This window comes from Notothenia rossii (genome assembly GCF_949606895.1).
Source record: "Notothenia rossii genome assembly, chromosome: 3".
In the NCBI taxonomy this organism is placed as follows: Eukaryota; Metazoa; Chordata; class Actinopteri; order Perciformes; family Nototheniidae; genus Notothenia; species Notothenia rossii.
The window spans coordinates 18,915,443-18,934,382 of record NC_136901.1 but is presented as its reverse complement, the minus strand read 5'-3'; the positions used below and the strand labels follow the sequence as shown (position 1 = coordinate 18,934,382).

The following is an 18,940-nucleotide window of genomic DNA, read 5'->3' as shown; positions in this document are numbered from 1 at the left end:
ATTGTATTTAGCTGACGCTTAAGTGCATTCGACCAACAAGATAAAAACTTGAAGAAATACAATAAAAGTTGAAGAAAAACAAAGACGAATGAGGAGAAGAACAAGAGAAATCGAAGGTAAGAAGTATATAACGTAATATGGTAGGTAATATGTAATATGTTCAGTGCCGTTGGTACGTTAGTTCAAACAGTAACAACGGACTATTTTTCTTAGCGTATGCATGTCAATTTAAATCAATACATACAACTATTTCACATGTACAATATTTTCTGAGCCCTAATACTTAATACTACTTATTTCGTTTTGATTGTTATATTTGATTATATTATATATTATCAATAAATTATATATTATATATCAATATGATATACTTTTCTATATAATAGATTATCAAAGAAAGTATTTATTAAGTAAGGGATAATGTGCAGCAATCACAATCAAGTCCACAATCGAATCCATAAAGACAAAGTAAATCTGTTTACAGTTGTTTCAGATGTATGTTGAGAGGTATCCATATATCTCTTCATTTTGCTCTCAAAGTGCACCAGATTGATGCATTTAACTTCAATATTTAAAAAAAATCACTCCAAAGGGAGTGCTTGTTCTTCCTTCTGTCTGTCTCAATCTGTGTATTCTCATGTTCCGATTAACCCAGCCAAAGTTTTCTTCTTTTGTGTCTTGATGTGATCTTGAGTCGAGGCTGATCCTCTTGCTGTGGTCCCGCATCCTGGATCCTCTATCCTGAGTTCTGGATTAAGTCGTGGACTTCGGGTCGTGGCTGAACCTGTCTCTGCGGTCCTGCCTGGGTCTCGTCGTGCTGCCTCCCTGAAGGCTCCCACAGGATTGTTGACATCTTCGTGGATTCATCCTATTATTATAGAAGCATGCATTTCCTAAGATACGGTCTACCTATGTTGCAAATGTATTATCTCTTCGATTTACACACGGCATCTATTGCACGTCTGTCCGTCCTGGGAGAGGGATCCCTCTTCTGTTGCTCTCCCCGAGGTTTCTCCCATTTTTCCCTTTAAACTGTGGGTTTTCTCTGGAAGTTTTTCCTTGTACGATGTGAGGGTCTAAGGACAAAGGGTGTCGTTTTCTTCTCATACTGATATTCTGAACAAACTGCTGTTGTACTAGCTGTAAAATGTCTTTACTGTAGGGTATTTTTTATTATTTGTACAGCACTTTGGCTCGACCAAAAATCGTTTATAAATGTGCTATATAAATAAAACTTGATTTGATTGATTTGATTTGAAAGGGTGTGCGCCAAGGTTCCATATTAGGACCAATAATTTCACCATATACTGTATGTAAATAATCTCTAATAATCTTTCAAATGCTGCTTTCTATTTCTATGCAGATGATACTGTTATTTATTGTTCATCCTCTTCTATAGAGCAAGTCTTGATTTCCTCCAGTCTGCCTTTGATGTTATTCCATCCCATTTATCTCAACTCAAGTTAGTATTAAATGCAGACAACTCCAAACTCATGATATTCTCAAATCGCAAAAAGTTAACTTCTTTTCTCCCCAACATTTGTACTGTTCAAGGGACTGACATTGACATTGAAAGGGTCACTACATACACATATCTAGGTTTTATTATTGATCAGAACTTATCTTTCAAGTCACACACTAAAAATGTTGTTTTAAAATTAGGTTTCTCCTTTCAGTCAAGGAAACATTTGATCTCTGCAACGTTTTTAACAGTATTGGATTCTGGTGATCTGCTTTACATGAATGCCTCTGACCAGTGCCTAAAGAGTTTGGATACTGTGTACCATTGTGCATTATGTTTTATTACATATATATATATATATATATATATATATATATATATATATATATATATATATATATATATATATATATATATATATATATATATATATATATATATATATATTGTGAGTTTGGAATAAATATGCACTTCATGAAAATTATTAGTTGGTTACTGTTAGTAAAAAAACATTAAGGTTAATACTGGATGTTTGTTACACTTGGATATGTTTTCTGTAACACTTGTAACATAATTATTCTCCAGTTTATGCATTTGAGTGACTTGCAGTTAATGCTCGACATTCAATTCAAAACCTTTATTTATCCAGGTAAAATCCCATTGAGATCAATGATCTATTTTTCAAGGGAGACCTGCAGCAGTAGGTTCCACATGAAGACATAAAAACATAAACAACAGAACAACAAAAGGACATCATACAGCAAAAAATACAGGGATTACAATTTACATATCTATCCACATGTACAGGTACCAACAGCATCTGACTGTGGAGCATCCAACCGAGCTTTAAAAACATGTAGTGGTACCAGCTTGGTAATTTTACATTCTTTTTGCAGACTGTTCCAAGTTAGTGGAGCTGCACATCTAAAAGCTTTCTTCCCTAAGACAGTCCTAGCACCTGGCACATTTAATAAAACCACAGCATGAGATCTCAGGCAATAAGTACAGTAAGTGATGGCAAAACCGCCTTGGTTTACAGTGTACAGTGATGTGTAAGTGCTTTACAGTTTGTCACAAATCTCAGTGCACTGTGATAGTAAAACCTTATTGTGGTGTAATTATATATCCAAAGCAGTCAGAAGTCAGAAAATCTTTAGTGATGTTTAACCACTCAGAAGACAGCCCATCAAAATGAACACATTGGGACCTTTCAGAGAGGTAGTTCATCTTCTACATATAATAACGGACAAAGTAAAGAATGAAGTGTAGGCTATGTTTAAATGTTCGGAATTTGACCGTGTATGATGGTCCTCTTGAGTTGCCGTACAGCCAATGGCGTACAGCCATTGCTCCGTTTTTTTTTTTTTAACATGTTTTTCACAAAAATGTTCACGCGCTAGGAGCATAGGAATAAATCAATTCGGTTCGTCATGATCTGTAGATGTGATTTGCCCCCGAGCACCCCCGGGTAAATTACCGTACAGCGAATCCCAATGCGTACAATGCGTGACGTCATTGGTAAGAGACGGCCCCCAAACACATATGGTACCCCGAACACATCTGGTACCGACACCGGCCCTGGTCTCAGGTTACGCTGTAGGAAGTGTAGGTACAACGCTACATTTCCCGCCCCGCCGCAGTCATACAGTACAGTAGGCTACGGAGAGCGGCGAGAAACATTTCCTCAGGCATCGAAAAGTGGAACCGAAATTCACATGTCTAAATGATGCCGTTGGAATCGAAATGTTGGAACCGGTCCCGAACCGGAACCGGTTCTCGGTACCCAACCCTAACTGACAACCATACGTTTTTGTCGAGAGATTTGTAAAATGAAGGTCCTCCGCAAATAATTATGCAAAAGCATCACTTTATTTGAATAAAGAGTAATTCAGCATGAAAAAAGGTGTAGTCCACTAGGTCCAAAATGAAAGAAGTCAAGATAGCTGAGCATGACATGTCACAATCACTGCTGCTATGATCCCTGGGAAGTCTGGGCATGTTACGATATGCTTCAGTTACACCATCAACCTTTGTGAAGATGCTAATATGGGTCATATGAGTCCCCTCTGTGTGGTTATTTTTAGTATTAAGCCGTTTATTTTGGTCTTATTTGCACAGGTTTAGTGGCTCTAAAATCCATCCAACCCTTCAGTGAATTTGTCACTGAAAGTCTAGACCGGCCCATACCCAGTCTTCACCCTCACCCTTAGCCTAAACCCTACTGTACCCACAGTGTTATATTTACTGTTCTCTGACACCACAGCTCCATGTGTTTGCTTGTAAACAAAAGGCATGTGGCGAAATCAGTTGGATCGGTATGAGCCCTGATGCTGACCCTATTAAAGGACGGGCTGTTGGCCAGACATTTTGGTATGTTTTTGTGCAGTGATAGTGTGTGGTCTTGACATTTCCAAATAGCTTCAATTGTCACTTAATCAAACACTCCGTTTCTCCCGCTCTGGCTGCTGGGCGGAGGTTTCCATGCAGGCTTTACGCTGATGGATCAGGGGTGAAGTGAAACACTGAGAGAAATGTGTACTGAGAGCAGATAAATGAGGTTTAATAGAATATCACAATTGTTGGAAATTGAAATGTTGTTGAGACATCCATAAGTGTTAGGGTAAGAGGGTAATACATAACAGGGATACGTCTTACATTGACTGCATTTGCTTCTTGGAGTTGTCCCCTCTCCTGTAGTGTGTTCTATAAGTTTGTGTGCATGTAATGGTCTGAAAAGGTTAAAATCCCAAAGTTCAAAATGTGATATTTTGCACATATCACTGAGAGAATGTATTTTCAAGCATTAATTGGATGAATTCTGGATGAATTTCTTGCTCCGATTGTACATAATATGTTTACTCATTCAAATATTATTTCTATGGTTTGCTATAAGTAGGATTAAGTTGCTTCTTGGTAAATGTGACTTATTCTTCATACTAAGGGTTGTAATATCACCGTTTGATTAATAAGGGCTCTTGTGATCAAATGAAATTGAGAATTGTGACACTCAGCAGTGTGTACAGAGCAGTAGATACATCCTGTTTGACTCGTGATAACAGCTTTCATACTGCACATCCAGCTGATAGGAATCTGCCGTGTTTAACTCTGTACTTATTCTACTAATCAGACTAAACAGTGAGAAGCATTTACCAGTAATCAACTGTTAAAGAAACATTTCCTCTTTAGCCGAGCTGGATCAGCTCCAGGCGTTTTGCAACGGCGCTGAAGACGAAATGCTTGTTCCAGTGAAATGGATTGTCCAAAAGACAATGTCTTTAAAAGTGAATCATAATCCAGATTTGCCAAAACATCAACAGGGCCTCTGGCTGCTTTTATGACGCTCAGTTGGCAGAGGCACTGACATCTCACAGTGGTGACAGCCATCAAATCAATGGTTTTTTGACCGATTAGGTTTACACATACGAGGAATTTGCATTGGTATAAGTGGTGCATACAGAGACACATAAGAAGACGTTACCAAAAATATAAAATAGTACAATTATAAAAAGCTATTAAAAAACTATAATAATAATAATAATAAAAGGTATAAAGAAATACAAATGAGACAGTATTAAGATGTCAGGTACCGGTGTTGCTGAAGGTAGATAGTTGTGTTGACTCTGATTGTGTTTTGGTTTCATGTTGCTGTAAGCAGCTGTGACTGACAGACCATAGATTTGTATTTTATGTTTTGACTCAGGGGAAGGGAAAATAGGATGTTCTTCTCCCTGCTCCTTTCCATCATGGGCTGCATACATTGTGTTAAGTGTCCATGTTTTGTTATATACTAATTGCCATGAGTGGAATAAACAAATAATTAAATTAACATAGTGACATCACTATTTAACACGTGCACTTCCATTGGCTAGTCTTCCAAAACATTGTTCGTGATAAGGGGCAGGACTTATCCAACGCATCTCTTAGTTTTTGACCAATCACAACAGAGCCGGCCAGCAAACCAATCAGAGCAGACTGGGCTCTGGTTTCTGACAGAGGGTGAAAAGAGGTGCTGCAGCACAGGCAGTATGAGAAAAATAAAGAGCTTTAGAACATTAAAGCATGGAGACATGTAGAGACACTACATACTGATATACACCTGAACATCAGCAGGAGAGGACTCTTTAAAGTAGAGACACTACATACTGATATACACCTGAACATCAGCAGGAGAGGACTCTTTAAAGTAGAAACACTACATACTGATATACACCTGAACATCAGCAGGAGAGGACTCTTTAAAGTAGAGACACTACATACTGATATACACCTGAACATCAGCAGGAGAGGACTCTTTAAAGTAGAGACATTACATACTGATATACACCTGAACATCAGCAGGAGAGGACTCTTTAAAGTAGAGACACTACATACTGATATACACCTGAACATCAGCAGGAGGACTCTTTAAAGTAGAGACACTACATACTGATATACACCTGAACATCAGCAGGAGAGGACTCTTTAAAGTAGAGACACTACATACTGATATACACCTGAACATCAGCAGGAGAGGACTCTTTAAAGTAGAGGCACTACATACTGATATACACCTGAACATCAGCAGGAGAGGACTCTTTAAAGTAGAGACACTACATACTGATATACACCTGAACATCAGCAGAAGAGGACTCTTTAAAGTAGAGACACTACATACTGATATACACCTGAACATCAGCAGGAGAGGACTCTTTAAAGTAGAGACACTACATACTGATATACACCTGAACATCAGCAGGAGAGGACTCTTTAAAGTAGAAACACTACATACTGATATACACCTGAACATCAGCAGTAGAGGACTCTTTAAAGTAGAGGCACTACATACTGATATACACCTGAACATCAGCAGGAGAGGACTCTTTAAAATAGAGACACTACATACTGACATACACCTGAACATCAGCAGGAGAGGACTCTTAAAGTAGAGACACTACATACTGATATACACCCGAACATCAGCAGGAGAGGACTCTTTAAAGTAGAAACACTACATACTGATATACACCCGAACATGGAGAGGACTCTTTAAAGTAGAGACACTACATACTGATATACACCCGAACATGGAGAAGACTCTTTAAAGTAGAGACACTACATACTGATATACACCTGAACATCAGCAGGAGAGGACTCTTTAAAGTAGAGACACTACATACTGATATACACCTGAACATCAGCAGGAGAGGACTCTTTAAAGTAGAGACACTACATACTGATATGAACCTGAAAATGAGCAGAATAGGGCCCCTTTAAATACAACCTATTAAACCAAATGAATTTAACCTAAGTTCAGTTGAGTTCATTTAAAGCATCAAGCTTTTTTCCTCAGAAGTTTTAGCTGACATCCTATGGAGAGACAATGGAAGAGACAAGTTGAGACACAGTGAAAATAAAAAAGGAGATCCGGTACTTCTTGTCAAAAACAGGCTGATAATATCTTCCAGTGAGCAACAGAGATTGAATGAATGCACCTTACACACAGATCTTGTTTTTCTGTAATCATGATAAGAGCATTAGGAAATCTGAACATTTGATATCAGCTTACAAGAGCTGAGAAAGACAAATCTGGTTTACACCCGTCTGTCCTGTTTTGAAAACCTTTCACTTGTGGTGACAATGCATCCCAGACTGCACAATGTAATGATACGGTTTCATAAGCTCATGTATTGGTGTGGTGGTCATCTCCTTCCCCAGTTTCTCTGTGGAAGTGTCTGGTTTTTGATTTCCAATGAAGTCCAGTTGCAGTCACACCAAATGCTTATATTTTTTGTCAGCTCATTTCTGGTTAGACCATCTCATAAAAAGTGCTCTGAAGTGAAACATTATTCTGTGTTACCAGAATAAACCTTGTTTAGAATTTCCCGCCATGACTGTGTAGTAATGATGTCAGGCCGCAGGATTCTGTGTTTAACAGTTTGAGTGTGTTTATAACAGTCTGAGCTCTAAAAAAGAACTGAATACATGTGTTTGGTCTTAACTTCGGTTAAATGGAATCCTTGCGTTGTTTCCCTGCGACTAGTCCCTCCCACCAGGGAAGCATGGAGAGACGCAAGGAAACCACGAGAAGCAGGGAAATGGGTTTTAAGAGCAATGGGACGTCCTTTCCTCCGGAGCGTCACGTGAAGCGACGTCCGTTTGTGATGACGCCGCACAGCTGATGTCTGACAGCAGCTAGATCAGTGCATCGTCCAATCAGTGAGCGATACACAGTGAGGGGGCGGGGCGAGTGTCTGAGGATTTCACCGGAGGATTTTCTGGTAGTTCCTCGATTATCGCTCCAACATTATCACTCCTCGCTCCTCGATCCTCCGGCACAAATAAGGCCACTGGGACGCTACTCAAGATGGCGCAGACAAATCAACTTCCGGTGAGACCGAGACCGAGGAGCGAGGAAAGGAAAAATAAGAGAAGTGAGACGCACCCTAAGTCATTTCAAGATTTTTAAGACATCTGTCATTTTGATTGCAATTGCAATTATGGTGACATGATTTAGTTTGGATTCTTGATTCTAAACTGATTGTTGTTTGAATAAATAAAAAGGTCGCACTAGTTTTAGGGTTCACCCCAGTGCTCTGTGTTTGAAACCTGACCTTGAGTCTGATGAAGTTATAAGAACATATTTCACTTTAGACTTGCAAAGTGAATTTATGTTAATAAACCCAAATTGTGCCCAAACTCTTGTCTTCATTTAAGACGAACGACAAAGATATCTCTCTCACTACCAATGTTGTTCCATCAACCTGCAGTTAAACAACTAATATGTACAATTTTCGACCTAATATGTTTTAAAAACAATACGTTCAGTTATGTACTTGCACTATGCCAAATATTTGTATCTTTTTTAAAACCTAGAGACATTTTTTAATTAGGTCTCTTCTAATGACATCTGCCAACTTTGCCCACGCGCAAGTGTTGTGTTTGTTTGCCAGGAGCGGACATAAATTGACTTTATCCAGTTTTTCACAATTCCCTGCAACTCAGATAATGGTTGTTTTGAACTATATGTTAAAAAACGACCATGAAAAAAATGTTGAATAACTTACCGTTAAAAATATTGCTAAACAACAGAGTAATCCAGTTGAAAACTACAATTTGCCATCTTTTGTTATTGTTTTTATTAATAGCCAACATATTGGATGTTAACAACACCCTACAAAATGTAGCTTCAAATAAGAATTTGGATTTGTACGTGAAACTATTATTCCTTTCACCTATACTATGTTACATTTGAAAGAAGACAAGACACAGTTTTACTTATACAAGATGAACTCATACGTTAGAATTCAATATACTTTTTGCTTCTAACCTTAGCATTGGCTATTCGTTAGTGGCAAAGTTAAGCTAATGTTATCAAGATAGATTTAGCTGATTAGCTGACTAAGTCTGTTTTAGCATGTTACATTTGAGCAGTTTTATCACTACACTACAGTCAATCAGAAGGAAACATTAGCAGATGTTTCACATTAGAAGCCTATTGGGAATGTAGGGACTTCCCCTTTGAGCCTGGAAGCCTCTGAGCAGACAAGAGGAAATAATTGTGAATTTGATTTCTTTTTAAAAGAGAAACTCAGACAATATGATATAACTCATGCATTCTGTCAACACAGCAGGTTAACATAGAGGAAGTGTTCAGGTTGCATTAACATCAATAAGAAAGAAAAGAGCGGGGGATCCAAAAGAGAGGCTTCTGACCAAATTCTGATAAATCTATTTATAAACCAGGGTGAAAAGCAAAAGCCTTGTTCTCTCTGTAGCTTGGATAAATAAAGGAAGTCTTGAGCAAATTAAATTGCATATTGTTGATAGAGATTTTAAACCCATGAGGAAATGGAGCTTTAGACTACAATTACAAGCTACGTGTAATTCCAGGTTCCCAGCTGGTAGTCTTTGCTCAAATTAAGTCGACAGAATTGTAAAGATTGGACCTCTTACCTACTTATTACCCAGTGAGAAAACCGTTCCTTAGAATTCCTCGGTCAATTACAGTTTGTGCTTTGTTGGACTGCATTGCAAAATAAACCTTAAAATGCCAAAGCCATTTTGATTGGATGAGTAATCATGAGAACTCACAACACAGTGGATTTCAATGGGATAATAATATTCTCGCGGTCGCTATGCACAGCTTTCTTCCATCCTGTGACACAAGAACAGAAGGAGGCATTCCACAAACTCAGCCATACAGACACTTTTTGGACCAGAACAAGCCCTCAAACACACACACACACACACACGCACGCACGCACGCATGCACGCACGCACACACACACACACACACACACACACACACACACACACACACACACACACACACACACACACACACACACACACACACACACACACACACACACACACACACACACACACACACACACACACACCAGAATTGTAGACACAAACACAAAAGGGTCTTTGAGATGCTCTGGTCAGTCACTCCTCTGGTGTACATAATGCTCTAAGCAGCTGTAATTCCCTTTCCATGGGCAGCAAGAAAACACACAAGTTTGTCGTCTTATACTTTTGAGAATGTTCTGACAAAATGCCTTTTCTCATCCTCACCATGGCAACCACATGTCTAATCCTAACCCTAACCTATACCTAAGTATAACTGTAACCTTACCTCCAAAACCAAATCTAACCTTCGAACAGTCCATTGTAGTTCTGAAGACCTGCTAAAATGTCCTTAAAATGCAGAAATGTCCTCAGAATTAAGCGATGACGACACTTAAATATATACATTTTTAAATTGGTTCTCCGAAAGGTTGAAATACAAGCAAACACACACACAGGAATGACACTTGAAAGACTTGTTTGAATGTAGTCAGGTCCTGTTTGCTTTTCTTTTTCCATCCAGATGTCAGGTGAATTTGACACAGTCCTTTCGAATATATAGGAAAATACATTGTAATTGTGTTTCCATCAGTTTGGTTGGCACAACTTCTTAAACATCAAATAAAAGGCAGAGAGTAATGGAACAAATATTCAGTTTGCAAAGGTTAGCACATATTAGAAAGGTTTTTGATGTCCTCAAGAGTCAGCTAAATTGAATTGACGTCACACTTTCATCCATCTTAAGAGAAAACTAAGAATGATATTCAATGTTGTTTGCCATGTTGTGTTTTATACAGCCCTAAGACACTTAACATTGAATTAACTTGAATGATTTAAGCCTAATATAATTAGAAACACAACGCTAAATGAAAATGAGCAGAGCATTCAATCTGAACTATACTTGTGTTTGTCTCCGGTTTTTTATAGTGAGTTGCTCTGTGGCTGTGACACACAGTTTTGTGTTTATTGTTTATCAGCTTTTTCATTTATTGTGAATTCTTGTCACAGATCTATGTTTTCAAATCAAGAACAAACATTTGTAATATTGTAGCAAAGCTTAAATGCTTCTGATGAAATAATGCTGATTTTCTTTGGCACATTTGAGCCAGGCGTTTCATAATCATCCTTCATGATACCCCTCTTGTCTCGTCGCAGACGATGCGTCAGCAGACGGCAGCGCTGAGTTCCCAGACCGAGCTTCCATGATGGAGGTGCGTCTGCAGGCGCAGGAGGATGAGATCACGCTGCTGAAGTCCTCATTGGCTGATGCCCTGCGCAGGATCCGCCTCCATGACCAGCTTTTACCATTATTGAAACAGCAGCTCATTGCAGGTGAGTGAGAGCATTTCCCAATGTTTGAACCTGTTTGTCAACGAAGAAACCAAAATGGATTTAGTTTCTGTTGCCTTGTACGTGCTCAGTCTGATTCTAAAAGTGGAGCCACATCAAACGTTGTATGTTTTACCCAGCTAGTTATTAAATACACATACAACTGTATGAACAGTAATGCAATACAAGCTTCCAAAAATACAGGAACAACATTGAAATATTGAATAACCAATATAATAATAATTATTATTGATATAATTATTATTAACAAGGCCAACTTGTTTAAACCACTACGATGGTGATGATATTACGTGGTGGTGTAGTTAAAAATGTTTGCAATTTTAATTGAGAACATTTTAAAATAAAATAAGAAGTTGGAAACTTTTTGGTTTAATTCATAAAATACTATATAATATTGATGTAGACATATTGTACCATAAGTCAAGTCAGTAGTCCTTGTCATTTATTTGCAAGATAACCCAAACATTCCCTAATTAGTACCCACATTAAAAACAGTGTAGAAAAATCTATGACAGGCAGTTGACTTATTATAGTATATTTTGTTATTTTGTTCCACTCAAAAATAACAATAATGCATCAAATGGTTTAATTTCAAACCAGTGAACCCAGCTTCTGCTCGAGTGCTGAACCAGGTGTGCTGCTCAGACGGTTGCCCCGGCAGCAGGAAGCTGTCCTCCAGCTCAGCCTATGACGTGATCCCACACCCTGCGACCAGGTACTGGACCTACACACAGAGGCAGAGCTGATGAGAAGCCATCATTGCTTTTATTTCACCTATTGTACTGCCATTAATAATCCTTTTTAAATCTTGGTTGTGTTCATATGTTGTGTATGGAGGTAGATTTGTCTCAATATTATTTATGTGAACAGATACATAATCTGTGTCTTATCTATTATGTGAAAGCCCTTCCACGAATGCAAAACATTTTGCAAACCACGTCATCACCCGAACAAAGTAGATACTACTACTACTACTAGATAGTAGTAGATGTATGTTCGTACCGGTGGAAGGTTTGTCTCATATCTCCGTGTGTGTCTATCGATGGAAAGTTGTAAATGCATTATAGTATTCACACATTTTATTTGTATTTGTGGAAGATATTTTACATTTACACATTACACATTTACTCACTTTTATTCACACAAATAAAAGTGAGACAAATCTACTTCCATAGTTGTGTAGATTGTATGACTCTTCTGTTTTGACTTCAACCTTTTTTTATCTAGGGATGGGTATCGAAACCCCTTTTGAAAGTATCTATAAGCTCAGACGTTATGGGTTTTCCTATCAGTACTGGATAAATAAAATAAATATATGATATATTTTATATTTATAATTGCTACATAAAAGTATTTGATGTGGACAATGTTCGTTTGCCACAAGTGCATTAAGTGTTTTCGTGTAAGGGCGGAAACCCGAGCAATCTGCCCAAATAGCTGGCCTTCGTGCTCCATATTCAGACGGACAAATTAAACGTGTGCGACTGCTTTTCTCGTAGCTCTGTTGCCCCAGTGACAAGCAACGTAAGCACGTCTGGTAACGTAAGCCCTCACACAGAGTTAACTCAATTATACAAACATGGCTAAATTAATAAGGGTAACCATTTTTTATTTTGCACTAAATCATTCTTTATATCATTTGTTTCACATGAGCATCATCACATTAGTCTATAATGATTTATTACAAAAAAGGATTTACTGTAAATAACGCCTTTTTATCTATTAAAATAAAGCAATGTTATTTCTGTTTCCAATTAGCATTTCCCTAAAAAAATAACAAAAATAACCGATAGAAATGCTGTTAAAATACCGGATCGATAAACAGTATCAGTAAAGGTAGTGATACCGGTAAAATGTTAACGATACCCATCCCTATTTTTAACTATATCTAGCGAGCTGTCAGACAGCGTTGTGACCAAAGCCAACGGCCACATAGGAAGCCCAGTGTCCCTGAAGCAAAGACCCAGAGCAGCCACATTGGACAGGTGGACTCAGACAGAGGCCCCCCTCCCTGGGCCGGACACTTGGCAGGACAGGGTCCCTCTCCACAGGCGAGTCCAGAGCCTGCAGCTGGAGGACGCCCTACCTTCAGGGCAGCCTGCGGTGGAGGGGACGCGGGCTAAGCTCCACCGGGTCCCCGGCTTGGAAGAGGAGGATGTGAAGAAGGAGGGGAGCTGAGTTGGACGTCGTCAGTGGAGGAGCCCATCCAGCCCACCACCATCAGAGGCCTGCAGAGGGATGACTTCCAGGATGGAAGCTGCTCTCCAGAGGAGCTGGGCTCTCCCTCAGGGTCGCTCAGAACCTCAGAGCAGAACCTCAGCGCCCCCCGCTCAGCCCCCCTCACCCCCATCCACGAAGGAGAGAAGAAAAAGCTGTGCGTGATCTCGCCTTCCTCCCCCTCACTTCATAATCAAACCTCTCTATCTCTCTCGTTTTATTGCTTGGCTTTTACATATATAGATAGATAGATAGATAGATAGATAGATACATGGATAGATAGATAGATAGATAGATAGATAGATGGATAGATAGATAGATAGATGGATAGATAGATAGATAGATAGATAGATAGATGGATAGATAGATAGATGAATAGATAGATAGATAAATGGATATATGGATAGATAGGTAGATGGATAGATAGATAGATAGATAGATAGATAGATATATACATTGATATATAGATAGATAGATGGATAGATAGATAGATAAATGGATATATAGATGGATAGATAGATAGATGGATAGATGGATAGATAGATGGATAGATAGATGGATAGATAAATGGATATATGGATAGATAGATAGATGGATAGATAGATAGATGAATGGATATATAGATAGATAGATGGATAGATAGATGGATGGATAGATAGATAGATAGATAGATAGATAGAAAGGTACGTAGGTAGTTGGATGGATGGATGGATAGATAGATAGATAGAAAGGTACGTAGGTAGTTGGATGGATGGATGGATAGATAGATAGATAGAAAGGTACGTAGGTAGTTGGATGGATGGATGGATAGATACACCGAAAAAACTGAAACGTTTACTTTAAGTGAATGTTTTAGGTCAACACATTTCCCATAACTGTATCAGGTTAGTTGAAAGCAATAATATTAAGGTTAAATACAAAAAGATTGGGTTCAACATCATATTATTGCTTTCAACAAACCTAATACAGTTATGTGACATTTGTTGACATACATTTAATTAAATAAATGTTTCAGTTTTTTCAATCTAGATACTTTAATCATCCCAAACTGGGAAATTATACTTTATGCAATATATACAATCTCGCTAAGCTACAGAAATATCTAGAAATATACTACAGACGCATATTGGCATTGGATTATATAAACATTTAAGTTGTGCAAAGTAGCTGTTGTGCGAATTGTTCTGGGTTATAGAAAAGGAGACACTACCAAGCTATGGAGGTGAGCTGTAGAGAGTTATTGCAGTTGGCAGGAAGGATTCTCTTATCTGTTCTGATGAAAAATCAAACATTTCCTGATTCTGACTTGTGTTACTACAAACCCCAGTTTCACTGCGAACCCCCCTTATAAAAGGGGGGGTGACATGTTCCGTCATCATGTTCTCTCCAGCCATGTGCTTTCTCCTCCATGTGTTTGAGCAGGGGGGGAGGGGAAACATAAAGCCGTAGCGGAACATAATAGCGGTCCTCGTCCACACTGAGTGACATATCCAGGGTATGCTTCACGGCACACAGAGCGTTTGAGCCCAGTGGAAAATGTGATGTGAGGTCAATTGAACAGAGCATAATGTACAAACACACTAGGAGCAGAGTATGTATAGACTTGGACTGAACACGATAGGTCAGTGGGTTTGCAAGGCTGCACATATGTAACCTCTCAAGGCCAGAACATGGTTTGAAACAGCATATCTGTCCAAACAGCACACATCAGAGTTAGAATCCATAAATAAAAACCTCCAGTGATCATCTCTGTTACAACTTCACTGTAGCCACAAACGTTGATTGTTCTGTTAGACGATACAGATGTGCAAATTGACTCAGTGCCACTAAGGATCTGTGAGTTCAACTGGGTTTTGCAGAAACACACATGCTGCTTTAAATCTTGATGGGTTTAATGAAGCTCTGCTGTTTTAATTACACTTTTAACATTGCTTTCTTCAAACAAATCAATGATCTCTTGCATGCTGTGATTTGTTCCCCACTGCAACTCAAATGACTGCTTTAATAATGATTGTTTACTAGTGTATGGGCTTGTGCATGTTCTTTTGTCCTACTTCCTTGTTGTGGCTTATAAAAGGGGTTATTGGTGATGGGTACCATGTGCTCTTCCTCCTCAGCTAAGCTCTGCCATGCCCCTCAATGGAAACCTGAGGTACTGGGAAAGCTTCAGTGCCCAGCTACCACACCTCTATATTTAACACTTTCTGTTAAGATTAGTAAAGATTTGCTTGCAGAAGTAGTTTGCCAGATGAGTTTCACTTCCTCACTCCATAAACAATGACGTAGATTCATGCCAAAGCTTTTTTTTGTCCGGTAACACTTCCTCATGGTGTTGCTACGGCTACAATGGCATGTCATCAGGAAACAGGGGTATGTTGCAGATAATCCAGAGAGACAATATGAGAATTGCCCAGTTTGAGACCCTTACCAACCCTTTCTCCTAAAAGTTACAGAAAGGATTTAGAGTGATGTCCAGGGGTTAAAGGCTACTGCCAGTTGAATACATACATGGTTTGGTTTAACACACACATTAGTAATCCCAAGTTCATTGCTGAGATCTGGAAACATTATCAAACAAATGAGTTCAACAGGGTGAGGAACATGATCAGAGATTGTCGACAAACCTCCAGGTTAGCCAAATAGGTTTGGAAGAGGAAGGTACACAGAAGTTAGTTTCTAAACTGCTTCTCATAAACATACATCTCAATTCTCAAACCTACTTCCTCCTCTGGATAAACTGTTGGCACAACCTGTCTGACTCCTCCTGTGTTGGTCTGCTTTAAAGTACAATTCTAAGATGTTAGCTTACAGTAGAATCCTTAGCATATTTCCAAGGCCAAGGGTTAGCATATCATTAGCTAACTACATGTTGTAGGTGCAGCCCTGTTAAGAACTGGAAGAACTAGTGGAAGTCATGTAACACTAGTCCTGGATGCTATTTGACAGTGTATGCTAACGTTAGCTGCTCTGTAGTGGATCTGGAGGAGTTTAACTTGGTGAAGATTGAGATCTGATTAGCTTGCCAAGCTAACTTTTTGCCTTGGTCCTGTTTGTTTTAAAAAAAAATTACTTAACTTCCAGAGTAATGTTAATAGGCTAGCTAGCCACAGCTGATCAGTGACAATCAACAGTCCTTATATCCAGAAACACCACAGAGGACATCTTTAAATAAGGAGCTGCTTTTGTGTATATCTCTCCAAAATCAACAACCACAAATCATTATGGTAAATCTCCAAGCAGTGTAATTCTAAACTGCATATTGGCGGTTCTATACCGGAAAGCTTGACAGGTATAGAATAGCTCATAATGGGGCTGTAAGGGTCAGTTATATAGTGAGTGTGGCCAAAAAAAAAGACCCAAGTTTTATTAAACTACGTATATCCTCTTCAAAGGTTTTGCAAAACAAATCAGAGACAAATGTTGCAAGACTAACATGCATGTTTATGTGTATAATTACTATAAATGCATGCAAATCCTCCTTCCATTTTGCATGCATTAACAGTGGGCTAACTGAATGCATCTGTGTGGGATTTATGGATTGTATTTGGACACAGAGTTTGAAGCTGATTTCAGTCCTTTGGTGTTTCAGGGTTCGTAGGAACAGCGAAAAACTGGTAAACCCAGAGAAGCAGAGGAAACGTCTGGACAAGAAGGCAGCGTCCTCTGCAAACCTCCTCGTCCGCTCCTCCAGCCTGGAGAAGTAAGTCACGCTGCCATCACTCACAGCTGTCACCACGCACTCACAAAGCTCACTTTTTCCTATTGCTGCTGCAGCCTCACATATCTCATCCAAGAGACACTCTCTGGGACACTGATGGCCCCTATGAATAATAATCGCATGCCATTTGCATGAAAACCTTGCAGTGATTAGTGAGGGACCGAATGGTGTCACACAGCTGTCTCACACAGTCTCTTTCTGTCTCCACAGTCGCGCAAAGGAGATGGTCGCCAGTACAGGTGATGTAGCTTTTTTGTCTTTAATCCTGAAACTGAGATCACAATAATGTGTTCACAACTTTATCCAAATGATGAAGGAAGTACATTTGCCATATACACATGGTATTTGATGCAGAATCCAAAACAGTTCAATCTGTAGATGGGTCAAGAAATGTTTTGGCCCCCACAATTGGTTAGTTTTAGAATGTATTCCAACCAATATGACATCCCTCTCCACGTTGGCATTCATGAGACATCACTGTGAAAAAGAATAGAACTAGGAATCTGATTTTGCACCCGACAGACCAACAGTCTTAGCCAACTATCTTTCAGTTCGTTACAACTAGGCAAAACGCTTTAGTTGTTTTGCAGCGTTTTATGCGCACACATGCTAATAATCAAGGTCTTGCATATCAAATCCATCCTGCGTTGCCTCTGGTTGTACAGTAACTCATATGATAATGTATAAACCATAATGAGTGTGTTTCCCAGTCAGGATGAGGTTTTTGCCATGCCCTAGTTATTTGTTTGCACGTTAGCATCATATCCTGTTTCCAGAAACCTGGACAATCCTCTCCTGTAATGTAGTCAGAGAAACAAAGAATACAATGCTTCACAACATAAGAATGATCCACATTCTGCGATTATCTTTCATTACTGGAAGACTTGAAGCAGACAAAGACGCACCTGAACACAGAAAATCAGAAAACTAGATACTACCAGAGATATGTAAATAAAACCAGGTTTCCTTTCATTCCATATCAATCATCAGTCATATCAGGAAAGGGTTTAGGGTACTGTAACTATAGTAACACCCCTGAGCCTGCTGATGATGCTAAATGTTTTTGGCAGTTTTCCCCAGTATGCTGCCTGTCAGGCATTACACGTCAGCTGTACTTTATGATTGCATGAAAACCGGGCCCTTTGTTGATTGACAGGTGACCTTTATCTGGAGTGAAATGCAAGACATGTTTTTCCAAAGAAAGGCTTCTTTAGTGAAACAGAAGTAGGATTATAAGAGGAACAAATATAGACATGCTACAAAGATTGTTAGAATCAGGGACTGTTTCCAAGTTTTTGTAACTTCAGAGTTTAACTTTACTTCTGAACTTGTGCCCATGCAGCTCCTCACTGGTTCACACATGTAGTCATTTGTTCAAAAATGAGCGCATTTCCCAACCAACCACAGTTGTGGTTACCGAGCTTTTCGAGTGTTGGCCTTTATTCTGGTTATGGTACGGCCTGTTTTTAGGCCTCATTCTACAATCCAGAATAGCAGAATGTGTCTCTGACTCTCTCATGTTGTTTGTGAACGTCAAGGAGAAGAATAATTGTGTTTGTTAAAGCCAGTGTAGAATGCTGGCAGCAGGCCTGGATGAGTTGACACAGCTGTACAAGATGTTCTAAGTGACTTAAAGGACTATACTCACTATTGGTTGACTAGGGCAAAATAGAGCTGTTACTGTTCATTTGAAACAACACTTTAAATGAGGGGGGAAATGTAATATGCAAAAAATTTAATGTTTGAGCCAATTATCAAACATGTTGCATGTCGCTTAAAAAAGTGAGATATATAATTGTTATTAATTTAATTGTAAGACTATTATAAATATTTGATAGGGATGTCCCCATGCTTTGCTCTAT

The 18,940-nt window shown here is 39.0% G+C and overlaps 1 protein-coding gene across 1 annotated transcript in view; it reads left to right on the top strand.

Annotated features, from left to right (window-relative positions):
- eml3 (EMAP like 3) overlaps window positions 1-18,940 on the top strand; it is a 72,662-nt gene that overhangs the window by 19,861 nt on the left and 33,861 nt on the right. Inside the window, 6 exon segments of the mRNA XM_079671118.1 lie at window positions 10,949-11,125; window positions 11,744-11,858; window positions 13,036-13,298; window positions 13,301-13,517; window positions 16,950-17,060; window positions 17,289-17,317. Of these exon segments, the coding sequence (XP_079527244.1) occupies window positions 10,949-11,125; window positions 11,744-11,858; window positions 13,036-13,298; window positions 13,301-13,517; window positions 16,950-17,060; window positions 17,289-17,317 (912 nt within the window).